This window comes from Gasterosteus aculeatus, chromosome 4, assembly GCF_964276395.1.
Source record: "Gasterosteus aculeatus chromosome 4, fGasAcu3.hap1.1, whole genome shotgun sequence".
Taxonomy (NCBI): domain Eukaryota; kingdom Metazoa; phylum Chordata; class Actinopteri; order Perciformes; family Gasterosteidae; genus Gasterosteus; species Gasterosteus aculeatus.
In genome coordinates, this window is record NC_135691.1 from 22,309,715 (window position 1) to 22,322,049 (window position 12,335).

General features: G+C 45.0%; 1 protein-coding gene across 16 annotated transcripts in view; it reads right to left on the reverse strand.

Moving 5' to 3' along the window:
• Positions 1–12,335, reverse strand: part of sbf1 (SET binding factor 1) — a 47,350-nt gene that overhangs the window by 17,866 nt on the left and 17,149 nt on the right. For 5 of the 16 annotated variants that reach the window (XM_078101099.1, XM_078101094.1, XM_078101096.1 and 2 more), the window contains exons 6-16: positions 11,057–11,134; positions 8,272–8,301; positions 6,769–6,874; positions 6,253–6,385; positions 6,025–6,133; positions 5,204–5,317; positions 1,655–1,732; positions 1,082–1,195; positions 851–979; positions 661–759; positions 60–267 (exon numbers count right to left, since the gene is read on the reverse strand). In XM_078101099.1, coding sequence (XP_077957225.1) covers positions 60–267; positions 661–759; positions 851–979; positions 1,082–1,195; positions 1,655–1,732; positions 5,204–5,317; positions 6,025–6,133; positions 6,253–6,385; positions 6,769–6,874; positions 8,272–8,301; positions 11,057–11,134 — 1,198 coding nt within the window. The remainder of the gene's footprint in view (positions 1–59; positions 268–660; positions 760–850; positions 980–1,081; positions 1,196–1,654; positions 1,733–5,203; positions 5,318–6,024; positions 6,134–6,252; positions 6,386–6,768; positions 6,875–8,271; positions 8,302–11,056; positions 11,135–12,335) is intronic. The other 11 variants (XM_078101105.1, XM_078101100.1, XM_078101097.1 and 8 more) reach the window with 3 other exon arrangements.

Genomic DNA, 12,335 nt, shown 5'->3' on the forward strand with positions numbered 1-12,335 from the left:
TTTAAGAACTGGAATTAAACTACAGATTCAGACATAACAAAGAATCTCAGGCAGCTCACCCAACGGAGGCCCAGACGGCACCATGCTCTTAAGCTCCGCCTTAACCACAGGAGGCGCTGTCTTGAGTTTGGCGGCGGCGTGGTCGATGAAGAGCTCCACCGTCACCTCGTCCAGCATGGGGAACGGCGTCTGACTCTGTGCACTGTTCTGGCTGTTTTCCGACGGTCGTTGCACTTTGTGCATCGCAACGACGGGGTAAGGATTCTCCTAGAGGGAGGGAGAGAACGAGGGAGAGAACGAGGAAGTGAGATAAGGAAAGCAAAGACGCAACGTAGAGGAGGACATATCTCATATCATTGGTCTTTGGAGATGTAGGAGTCAACAATATGCATTGCCTGAATGCACGAGGCAAGTACAATGACTTGTCAGGCCAGTAAATCCAACCAGTGGAAAAAAAAAAAAAAGGCATTTACACATGAGGGAAATTACAGAGTGAACCGTCATCCTTTCTTTAACTTAGCTTATTGTTGTTATTTAATAACCTAAAAGGGACAGGTATGAAATGAACATCCCCATTGAACCAGGCAGTGACAGAAAGAAAGAAACTGGGCCAGAGAAGAGTGATAGCAGCTAAGTGAAGGGTATTCATTGAGAACATACATTTTTGAAGAGCTGCTCGGCCAGCTCCTTGACGTGGTTCATGACTTTGTGCGGACAGGTCTCCTCTTGTCGTATCCGCTCAACGTGATTGGCCACCAGCTGTGGAAACGCCACAAAGAAGTTTCACATCCAAGTGGTGTTGGTTTCAACCGCCCCCAGTCACACAGGGGGGGAAGTTGTGCTCACTCACGTCATCAAACAGGTCGGTGGCTCTGTAGGGAGGCCCTCGCTCCGACACGAAGCCTGCGAACGCCATGCCGTCCAACACCTTCATCAGGAAGTCGTCCTCAGTCAGCGACCTCTGACCCAGGAAGGCCGCCTGCGGGAACACACGACACACTAAGCTGATGGCGACCTCTCTCTTCAGAGCACACAGGTGATTGGCTGGAGGGGATATTCGCATGCAGTATTCTTTACAGACCTTATGGAAGCGGATCACCGGTTCTGGGTGAATGCGAATGATGTGTAAACACCAGCGGTAGCCCTGGAAGAGCCGAGCGAACAGCCACAGGAAGACTCCCCGGATCTCCTTGTCCTGGAACACACAGTCAGGTTTAAGTACGCACACACGCACACACACAAAAACAAAGGAATAATGGAATGAACAACTGAACTAGCCAAAGGGTCTGAAAGACTTTTGAATGTCCAGAATCCTGGACATGCCGATTTAATAGAGTTAAATGTTTAACATCCTTTCAATGCCCCAAGAGTAAAATAAAAAAATGTAGGATCTAGCCTGCTGGTCAGACATTAGGCCTCAGAGCAGCAAACTAGATTAAGGACCAAATCTGATAACAGTTTGGGTTGAGGGTGTACAACAGTTCACTGTGGGGGTGACTGAGATTGCACTAATTCATCATGCGGTCTGTTAAGACTTTTTCCATTTAGTTAATTCCTTACCATAACTATTGTATGGAAACTTGAATGTTTCATAAAATCTCAAGATAATTATTTTTTGAGAACGAAGCTACTGGGAGCAGATTGGTTTCCTTACCTGGATCTTAAGCGCGGAGGGTTGTGTTGAGAGTGGGGGGAAGGCGTGATCAGCGACTTCCAGCTCCGGATCCAAAACCTACACGACAAACACACAGCCCCCATCAGTCACTATGCCCCCTGTATCGCAACTGTAGCCTGCTGCCTCAGAAACGGGCAGGACCAGCAGAAGCCTCGCAGGTATGTTTGAGGACAGGATCAAACCACTAGGAGTTCAACATAAAGAAAAGAGTGTGTGATGGTAATCCACTGAATGTGCGTTTCCTGTTAACCGCACAGTTTGGATCGGTCACCAATGAACACATGGCAATATGGCCAGATAAAAGGATCCTGGAATAACACTGGTTAGCTGTTATTTGTGGTTTTAAACGCCTTTTAATGGAGTAATTTTCTTAAGACATAATATTTGTGGAGAGGTGTCCTAACATTAAGGCCTAAATCCTTTGGAGAAGGCCACTAGCAGCAACAAACCCAGAGTGCTACCTTGGACACAGCCTTTGGTCTGAGGCCGTTATGTGAAAAGCTAATCAGCTAAGTGGAAGGAGAGCACAGCAGCTAAGCTCCGAGTCACGGTTGCTGCCGAACAATCGCCAGCATCGTGGCTCCGGTGACCTTCTGCCGGACCTCCTTCTACACACTAAAGCCCCACCACACACACCTCCTAATCTGCTCTCCAGCTTTGCAGTAGTGCTGTCTGTGCGAGCAGATTGGATGTTTTGAGGTTTGTAGGGTTAGGGTTAGTCTGTGTTGGTGTCACGCCAGCAAATTCTCCTCCACTTGTTTCCGGCTCTCATTCCCTGCATGCAGAGCAAGGACCACAACACACAAGAGTCTCTGGGTCAGAGGCCGTGAAGCACACAAGAGCAGTCGGTAACACCAAAACACGAGGGACGGGCGAGGTTGTAGGAACATGAGGTTTCACAATAAAATCCTTATTTTTTTAGAGGAATTGGGTTTTGGGCAAAGTCATCTGAGGCATTCATCAGAGGCCTGGTCAGTGTGTCCAGGTTCAGTGTGTTGCTTCAGGACACTTTGACACACACACACACACACACACACACACACACACACACACCAGCAACAACAGAATAAGCTGCCATTGGGATTGTAAACAATATTTGTAATGGCATGGTAGTTGTACAACTGCTGTTACCAATCCTTAAGGGTATTCTATTCTGCACCTGAGCAACATCACACGTGTGAATCCAACCACTGGGATGACGTAATCATGACTTAAAAAACATTTATAAAAACCTTATAGGATCCACAGAGGACAGCAGAATAGACACATTGCAAGATAATAGACAGTATATCAATTTAGAAAGGATATCATTCAGATAAAAGAAGCTCATCATACGCTTGAGCGGTCAGATCGTGTGTCTGTATGTTAGAGGATAAGAACGCCCTCTCTGCGTTGTCTAAGCAAAAAATGTCCAACACAGTTAGTTTTTCATGTTCTTAATCCAGATGAAAGACAACGGACGAATGCCTCAATGTCTTTTACAGGAGTAGGTTTACACCGCATTACATAACAATTACACACTGGGGTTTTAATGTGGACCAAAAGACAAAGCTTATTAACTTCTCTCTGCATCTCTAAAAAAAGATAGAGAGAGACACAGAGAGAGAGAGACCATCATCGGTTTCTATTTTGTTAGAGTAACAAAAACAGGACGATGGATTTCCTACAACACAAAACCCTTTAAAAAAGGAGAGGGTCCGTGGGAAGAGCCCGTTGGATTTCCCAATCTCGAGGCTCCTCACTGCATCCAAACAGACGCTGGTGTTGAGACGAAGCACTGGATGCCAGCTCCAGTCTCCCAAATAAACACAGCACACCCTTCACCTCTGTGACCACACGTCTCCAAAAGAAACAGCAGAGGGAAGATGCAGCCCTTGGATGCAGTCGGAGGAACCCGTTTCCCTATCAGTTTACAGCTTTGGGAGGGAGGGGAACACCTTTCTGATGCGCACTCTCTGTCCGCTGGTGGGAGTATGCTCACCTGTGTGTACGTGTGCACACGTGTGCACATTGTGTCGGGAGTCCCCCCCCCAATGTAATGGTAGGGGAAACACTAAATTCATAAAGTGAATCATCAGGTTTTAAGGGTGCAAACAAAGGCTGCAATCCAGGACCGGACGTCTAGTAGCTTGAAGCCTTTAATCATTAATCATGCGTTACAATTTGGACTTTCTGTGTTTGTTTTTTCGTGTACGAAAAGAAAAAGGCCGTGCCACAAAACCTTTTTACAAATTTAAAAAATAAAATAAAATCAATCTATGACAATGTTTATTGAAGCCAGGCATACAGGGTCTAATTTGAGAGAACTATCAGCTTTGCACAACTAGGGCACTGTCTGAAAAAGTGAGAGCAGCGAAGCTGCTCAACCAGCATGTTAGCGCCATTTTAGCAGCATGTTAGCGCATGTTAGCGACACGCCGGGCTTCTTTGGTCCGGAATTAACTATCTCTATTGGATGTTATGCAGCATTTATCTGAAGCAGAGCTACCCGGAGCTGTGGACTGTGGACTTGTTTGATGGTAATCTCACCCTGTGCATATCAAAGCAGTAAAAGAATTATACGTGAAAATGCTGAGGGGAGTGAATGATTTTTATGAGCTGTAAAATGGAGTAAAACAAACAGTGTCCCCATCAGTAGTTTGTTCCTCAGACGTTTACTAGTCTACAGCTATTAAAATGTATCTGACACATTACATCACACTTGACCAAGATAACCAAGCGGAACAAAAGCATGGCGTTTACTCACTATTCCGGACTCTGTTATTAGACGTGACTCATGCAATCAGAGCAATCTACAGTTCATCCAGTAAGTCGATAATAAACAAGAGATTTCCAACAGCAGCTCTATTGGGAATCTCATACTTGAGACCGCAGGTTTACTGCTCAGGGCTCCCACATGCGTTTTGACACGTGCACACAGTCAACAAAAGCAACAAAAGGGAAGTAGGAAATAAATCTGAATCTAAATAAGATAAGATGTCGAAATAAGATAATGAAAAAACTGGGAATTCATTTGTTTATACACTAAAGAGGGAAACAAAGCCTTTCTCAGAATGCGGTGGCACTAGAAGCTACATGTTAGATATTAAGATGGATAGATAAGATAGATAGATTGATACTTTATTGACTAGCTAACTGGCATTATTTACAATAGAGCTGCTGCTGGGAATCTCTTCTTTTTATTTTTACTGTGCTCGATAAGAAGCCAATGGTGCACGAGGAGTCTAAAACACACGCTTTTGAAAGTGATTCCTAATTAATTTAAATTATTAATTTATATCTATATATAGATATATAAATAGATATTTATATAAATATATATGTATATATATGAGAGAGAAAAGAGATTTCAGTTTTGCAAAGGATTGTAAAAATATATTTTCACTTTGCCCTTGTGGGCCCTTATAGTGTATGTTGATAAAATAATATTTAAATCGGCAACAAAAGAAAATGCAGGGAGACTGACTCCTGAAGTCCCTAGAAACGTGTTGCATGTGACAGTTTCAGGGAGGGGGCTTCAGCTCTTACCATGGAGAGCAGGGTCTGGGTCTGCTGGAGGAGCGGCTCGGGCAGCAGGGAGATGTGGACGCATTCGGGGATGGTCACGGTGCCGCCGTCCAGGTCGGCGATGATCACATCCAGCTGGGAACACATCAGACACGCGTTTCATTTCCCAGACAGCACGACGACACACAGACACAGTCGCCTCTGTTAGCAGGCGCTCATTACAGGACGCAACAAACACGGCCCAACGCTTGACCTTTGACCGCTCATCTGTTGATAGCAGACATGAGACTACTGTACAAGACACTGCATCTTGTTGTGATTGGGGGGGACATCTCTACCGGGAGGGTTCACTACACCTTCATCAAGCTTCAATAAAGACAACAACAAAGGGAATTCTCTGATTATCAGATCCAGACGGTAATTATCCTACGGTATATTTTTGGATAATTTATCTTGACACAGACTGTAAAGAGTTTATTTAGCTTAGAACAGGATGAAGCGCTGCTTAATGGGTCAGTGAGCGTTTTCACAACGTTTTCTTCATCAAATAGAATGTGTGTAAGATTAGCTCAGGGTATAAGAGAAGTGAATTGGGCTAGGACTAATTGAGCTCCTGCTTAATACAGCTATCTTATTTCCAAATTTTAGATATTAGTTGAAATACAGAAAGGTCTACTCCCAACCACCACCCCTCACCCCGTGGGCCGGTCCGCCCCCACAAGATTGTAAACCTAGGAGAAACACTGTATTTAATAGATGATGTAGCCGTTCATCAGGTAAATCCTCCAAATTGAATATTATACTAAGTACTAGGTGCTGTTGTTTGGGTAGTGGAAACCCACCAGCTCTTGTGTCTCCGAGCGGAAGAAGGAATTGACACCGATGATGAAGGGGGTGGGGGTGCTCAAGACCTCCAGCAGTTTCCCCGGCAGGATGGGAACGTAGGTAAAGCTGAGAGGGACACAAACAGGAATGACATTCAGCACATCTGGCACATGTGTGTCTTGAGGCTAGGAGCACCCAGATATACACCCGAAGGCAGCGGGGAGGGACAGCGGAGGGGGTCCCACCTGTATTTGAGGGGGAACATGATGGCCAGCAGTCCCCGGCAGGCGTCGGTCAGTCTCTGGTAGCTGCTGGACAGGAACAGGATCTTGTGTTCCGTCAGGGCGGCGCAGAACAGACACAACACGTTGACTATGCCTGGGGGAGGAGGGGGTGCGGACAAGGAGGCAAACCAACGTCATGCTTACATGTGGGACCAGCAGAGTCTGAAAAGAGTCTGAAACAACAGTTTTGAGGATTTACGTCCCAGATTACTGATTGGGTGAGTGACAGTCTTTCTACGCCGTTCTAAAAATGGATTAACATCATAAATAATGCATCTGATTATTTCTATTTTGTCCATTTGTTTTCAGTCAGGGAAGTCTATAGGGCTGTAGACCCGTCTATCTTCCCTAAATAGAAGATTCTTTCGGGTAGAACTCTCCAGCTATAGAACGACGAAACTTTATTAGTTATATTCACCAAGCAAACACCTGAAAACACACTACTGAAATGAACTATATACAGAGACGTAACCGTACCAAGCTGTCTGAAGAGCTGTGCCACGGTGCTGCCGCTGACAGGAAGTGCGTCATCGATGGGAGTCTGGATGACTTGCCGGTCGCCAGCGCCTAATGTTATGGTTCTCTATAGATTAAGAGAGTAAAAAGAGGGTTGAAAAGAACAAAGAATGCCTGCCGTTCCACAGAAACATTGGGTTTTAATCACAGGGCGTGTCGGATGAGCAGCGTGGGTCAGCGAGGGAGAGGAGGTCCCCACAGAGGCTTAGCAGGTACATCACAAGTAAAATGCAAGCCACTCAAGCTAATGGAGCCGGGAATGGAGCCGTGCAGGGCTCCATGCCAACGGCCGCACCGCAGAAAGAACAACACCAACGTGTCAAATGAGCCTTTTGTGGGTGAGAGAAATCCAAGCGTGTCATGCGCAGGCCATTTTTCACGGCAGCATTAGGGAAGCACAAGCGGGAAGGAGGCTGATCAGGATGATTCGTTTAGGACCGTGGGATAAAATGAGCAGTTCCAACTTTCAGCCTGCTGGACACACTCATCTGGTCTAGATGGCGTTCTAAAACAGAGCTTTCTTTACACGGCTCATCGCAGGGACGAAAGTCTGTCTCTCTGATTCGCACTAAACTCTGTGTCTAACAACCACATCCTCCTTTACACACAGATTTGGTAGGGCTGGATGTCTACTTAGCGCCAGACAAAGCCAATAAATATTGACTTGTGTGTGGTTTTGATAAGTAGCATTTCCGGGAGTGGAATGAGGATGATTTAGACGGCGGAAATATAAATCGATCCAGTACGAGCACAATACGCACAATAATACTGGACAGCTACGCGTCACAAGACAAGATGAGGACATCTGAGGAGAGATCACGTAGCCACCGGACCTCTGATGTGCACCAAACATTTGAGACTCCTTTTTGAAATGAATACAAATCAAATTTCAGGTTGTGCTTCTTATCAGCAGACCAATACAATTACATGAAATCCTTCAGGGTTTACAGACCCGTTGGATACATTGTCTGTGTCTGGGAAGAAAAGAAAAGCTTCACCTTATGTGGCTCTAATGGACCTGGTTGCATTGTCTCGCTCTGCACAGCTGCAATAGCAGCAGCATTCACAGGTGAGCGCTTAACAACAATAACTGAGTTAATGAGAGGCCGATGTGTTGTTCGACATAACGCTGATGGAGCACCTCCATCACAGTTCTAAATGACTCAAAGCTGAACAGCTTCAGCTTGCTTTTCTTTGTTAGTAAGCTGCACTGTCTGAAGCTCGCTGGAGTTGTTAACCAACCGAAGGCCACTTCAGTTTCTTACTTCAGTTTCAGGGAAAGATTGATCAGTTGTTAGTCACACATTGAGCGTGTATGAAAGACTTTAAATTGGGTCTCCTGCTGCAAGGTGAGAGGTGTGCATGGATCGGCTGAGGCGAATAGGTATGGGAGGGGCACAGGAAGGCACAAAAGCCCAGAGCTGATTGGAGCTGGGACAGAGAGGGGGAGACGGGCCGGCGTACCAAACTGGCTGCTTTCTCCTGCTGGCCCGGCTACACAAGCAGACACACACAAACACACACACCAGAAGACGACAAAGGTTAGAAACAAGGAGTGAGGACAAAGGATGCCCAAACTGTACAACAACATGACAGTGATGTCAGGAAGCTGCAAAGACAACGTCATGAACATCGTGAACTCCAAGATGACGCTGGTTAAAAAAAATAAAAGGTGCGACTGTAACATGAGAAACAGGCATACAAAACAAAGCATAGCACATCACTTAGCATCCGGCAGCACCATAACAGATGAAGCATCATGCCATTCTGCCAATAACTCAGAATAAAGTACCTGTCATTTACAGCAGTCAAACTAATTGAGAAGTATGCAGAGATGTTCCTTTTACTAGAACAGCTCATTGTTGGTCTCTCAAACATACACACATTGGTGAGTAGTCCAGATCCGTTGCAGCTGGATTGTATGTCCACTTTATGTCAAGTGACGACCTTCAGGTGACGCTGCAGTAAGAGATTTTCTATTTATGCTAGATCTCTGTGAGAATGTAAATGTAGTACATATGGTGCAGTACACATGGAATTGCATAGTATTATTTAGATTTGTGCCAGGCGGGAGTATCTTAAAAAACTGCATTCTCTCCAATGTCCACCTTAGTAAACATTGTAAACATGAGTTCATGGCCTCAATCTCTACTTTCAAGTCTTCTTCAAACTACATGATGTTCATTATAGAGAGACGGGGCGACACTCTATGTCTATATGGTCTATATGGCGTCTCTTTACTTTACTCCTCGAAATATGGTGGCTATGGTTCTTCGGATAGTCAGACTATGCTGGAAACACTGTGATGCATCTTTCACACTGCAATGATCGAAGGGGAAGGGGTTAAACTGAAGTATTAAATGATGTGTGTTCTTGTCATGTGACAGAAAGTTTCAACAACCTCAAGCGAAACAAATTGTGGAACTTTCAGTTTGACGTGTTTGAAGCTCTGCTGTCGCTCAGATCGCTTGGCAGCGTGACAGACAGTGTCCGGAAACCGGGAATGGAATTCCCTCTGAACTGTAACAGCTCCATCGCTAATGGGTTCGAAGAAGAGCCCATCACTTCCTTTCATTGGGGAAAACGGACACTGCCACACGCAGTGTTCAGAGGTCAGGGTCAGATGTTGTGCAGATTGTGGTGAAAAGTTGCAGCAGCAGTCGTGGTTTGATCCATCTGTAGTAAGGACGGTGTTCCTGACGCCCTGCTGCTGTACCTTCTCCATTTCTCACAACAGGCCATCAGCCTAAAGTTCATCTCAAATTTGGGGTTGTGTAAACCGTTTACATAAACGCCTTGTTGGTCAGAAAACTGCAGGGAAACGTTTACCGTTTATTTTAATAAGACCAATGTGTAATTGTGGAAAGGGGCAGCATATTCATTCAGTGAAAGCCAGCCCAATTACTAGTGTCCTCCTCCTTAGTTAGTGCTGCTAGGCCGGTTTAGCGTTCCGTCCTGGAACAGACCGCATGCAGCTTTATAAAGATGCGTTGTATTATAGCAGAAAACAGGCTTTAAGAATGAGAACTAACTGAAGTGTGTATTTAAGGGGACCGCAACTTCTGCAACAAAAATCTAAAAACAAAGCTAGTTGGCCTTGGAAGAAATACTGAGTTACTACTCTAGGTGAGGAGCTGCATGCTTATATTTATAGTTTATGAACACACCCTTGACAGACTGGTCAGTCCTACTAAGCGTTGCCGAGCTCTGATTGGACCAACGCCTTTTGGGAAAAGATCAAAGATCTTATAATAGTTTCCAAAACGCAGGATTCTTCCATTTAACTAAAACTTTTTGCATCCTGGTGTTGTTGTTTGAGCATTATTTTTAATCGGTTTAGCGCGATTAAAACACAGCAAAGTCGTTACCGCCGTTGTAAACCAGATTAATGATGGAAAGAAGCGTTGCTGGCCGGTTTCCGCTTGTGAGCAGAGGATCGCATGTCTACTACTGCCTAACCAAACTGGGCGGCCGATGGCGGAACAGGAAGACTCATCACAACGTCAACAAAATAGGCGCACATATTACAGGCTGAACAACTCTGATGCTGACCGTCTTCATGAACATACAAGTCCCACGCAGGCCTTGTAGAAGGCTAGAGGATTATTTGATGCCAGGAATCATTCTGCTGTGTACGTTTGGGAGAGTCTCTCTATGTAATGACAGACATTTAGCCGCTCACACAGTTCTAGAGATGTGTGTAAGTCACACTTTTCTAAGTGGAATCCCCTCCTCTTGAGCCGGAGGAACAGGACAGTTTGTGCTCCGATGGAGTGACGCAGTACAAACCTGCATGTCTTCGAGGGTGTGTGTGTGTATGCACATATATGTGTGCCTGTTTGTAGGGGTAAAACTGCCTGCGCACCCATGAGTGTTATCAGATATGCGTGTGTATTCGTGTGTGTGCGTTACTGATTAGATAATTGAATTGCTTTAGGAATTTAAAAAAGGCAACCTGCACAGCAACATGTGTGTTTTAGAAAGTGAGGAATCAATTAAAAAATAATCAGTGTAGTGAAATGGCTGCAACTAATCAGGCTTATGTCAAACAGGAGAGATGATCAAAAAAGCAGAAATAATTTTCTTGTGGAAATTTGATCACAAAACAGAACACAAGAAGAAGAGCCATCAATCACGCAATGATTTGAAATTATGACGAGAAAGCAACACAAAAGAAACCGGGTGCGCTCGTTTGATCCGCAGAATCAATAACAGAGATTGGCTTGTTGATTGGCGGACAGAGTGTTACCTGGAGAGAGGCCAGCAGCCAATCACAGGCCCCGTCATGAGGAACCTGGTCTAAACTACAAACTGGCGACTCATCCGTCTGTAACACAGAGGAACCAGTGTATAGGCTGCGTACGAACAGCACACTTCGGTTATGACCTGGGGAGGCCACAGGTTTAACCGATGAGCATTAATCATGGCCAACAATACGTGCAATGGGAAAGATTGATAAAACGCATAACATTTTTCCAAAACAAAAGTCAGCTTAGGAAAATATAGGAAGAAATAGGAAGCTGTTCATTGGCCAGCGATGTTGTTTCCTTTTCTTTAGTTCTTTACTTCCCAATACCAATCCAATACCAGTGTGTTTACCACTATGAATTGTTTATAAATGTTTAGTCCCTTGAATAACTCAATTACTATATTGGTAAAATTACTACCCCTCTATAGATGTGATGGATATTATTGGTTCACGCCTTGTAAAACGAACAAATCCATACAGAAAATAAATGCCACAGGACATATTCCGATGTAAAATATCGACAGCTAATTGACAGTTTGCTAGCTCTGGCTAAAGGAACACACCCGGCTAGCACACTAATACTGGAAATGTGCTCCACACTCCACAGAACTGAGAGAAACAAGATGGCTCAACCCTTCGTCATCTGCCGGCACGGCAGCACTTGTTTTTTAACATAAAGTTAGAGATTTAACGTAGTTGCGGAGGCGTTTGCGATCTTGCTTCGTTCTACCTCTGTTGATTGTTTGACATGTGCTTTTTAGTACGTAGTTTATTCATGGTTGGTATCTGCTATGTCAGACATGTCCGTTGTGTTTATCTGCTGAATCACTATGTCTGTTAAGTGCCCCTAAATGACGGCCTCCCATTGAAATGCTGCAGTCCGCACTAAAGACTGTACCCTGAACTTTACAAAACGCCGTGCGAATCAGCGAACCAGGAGACCTGCTGTGAAACCAGCTCTGTGGAGAAGATCAGCGCCATTTTCACTTCTGCATGTGCACATTCATTGTCTGCATACAGAAACAAAGAGTCCAAGCACAGCTAGGGCCTTTCTTGCTGTATCAAGCGAACACGAATGGACGTTTAGTGGCAGCAGAGGCCCGTGCTGATGGAGATGCTGCGCTAACTGCTGCGCCAACAGACTGTACTGCTGAGCGAGGCATGTGGAAACATACAGGGTGCAGACTATCGAGCAGCAGCAACACAGAAGAAGGAATGAGACTGAGGATCGATCAGCATTGAGCTTTGTCCAACAGTCAGTGTGTGTGTGTGTGTGTGT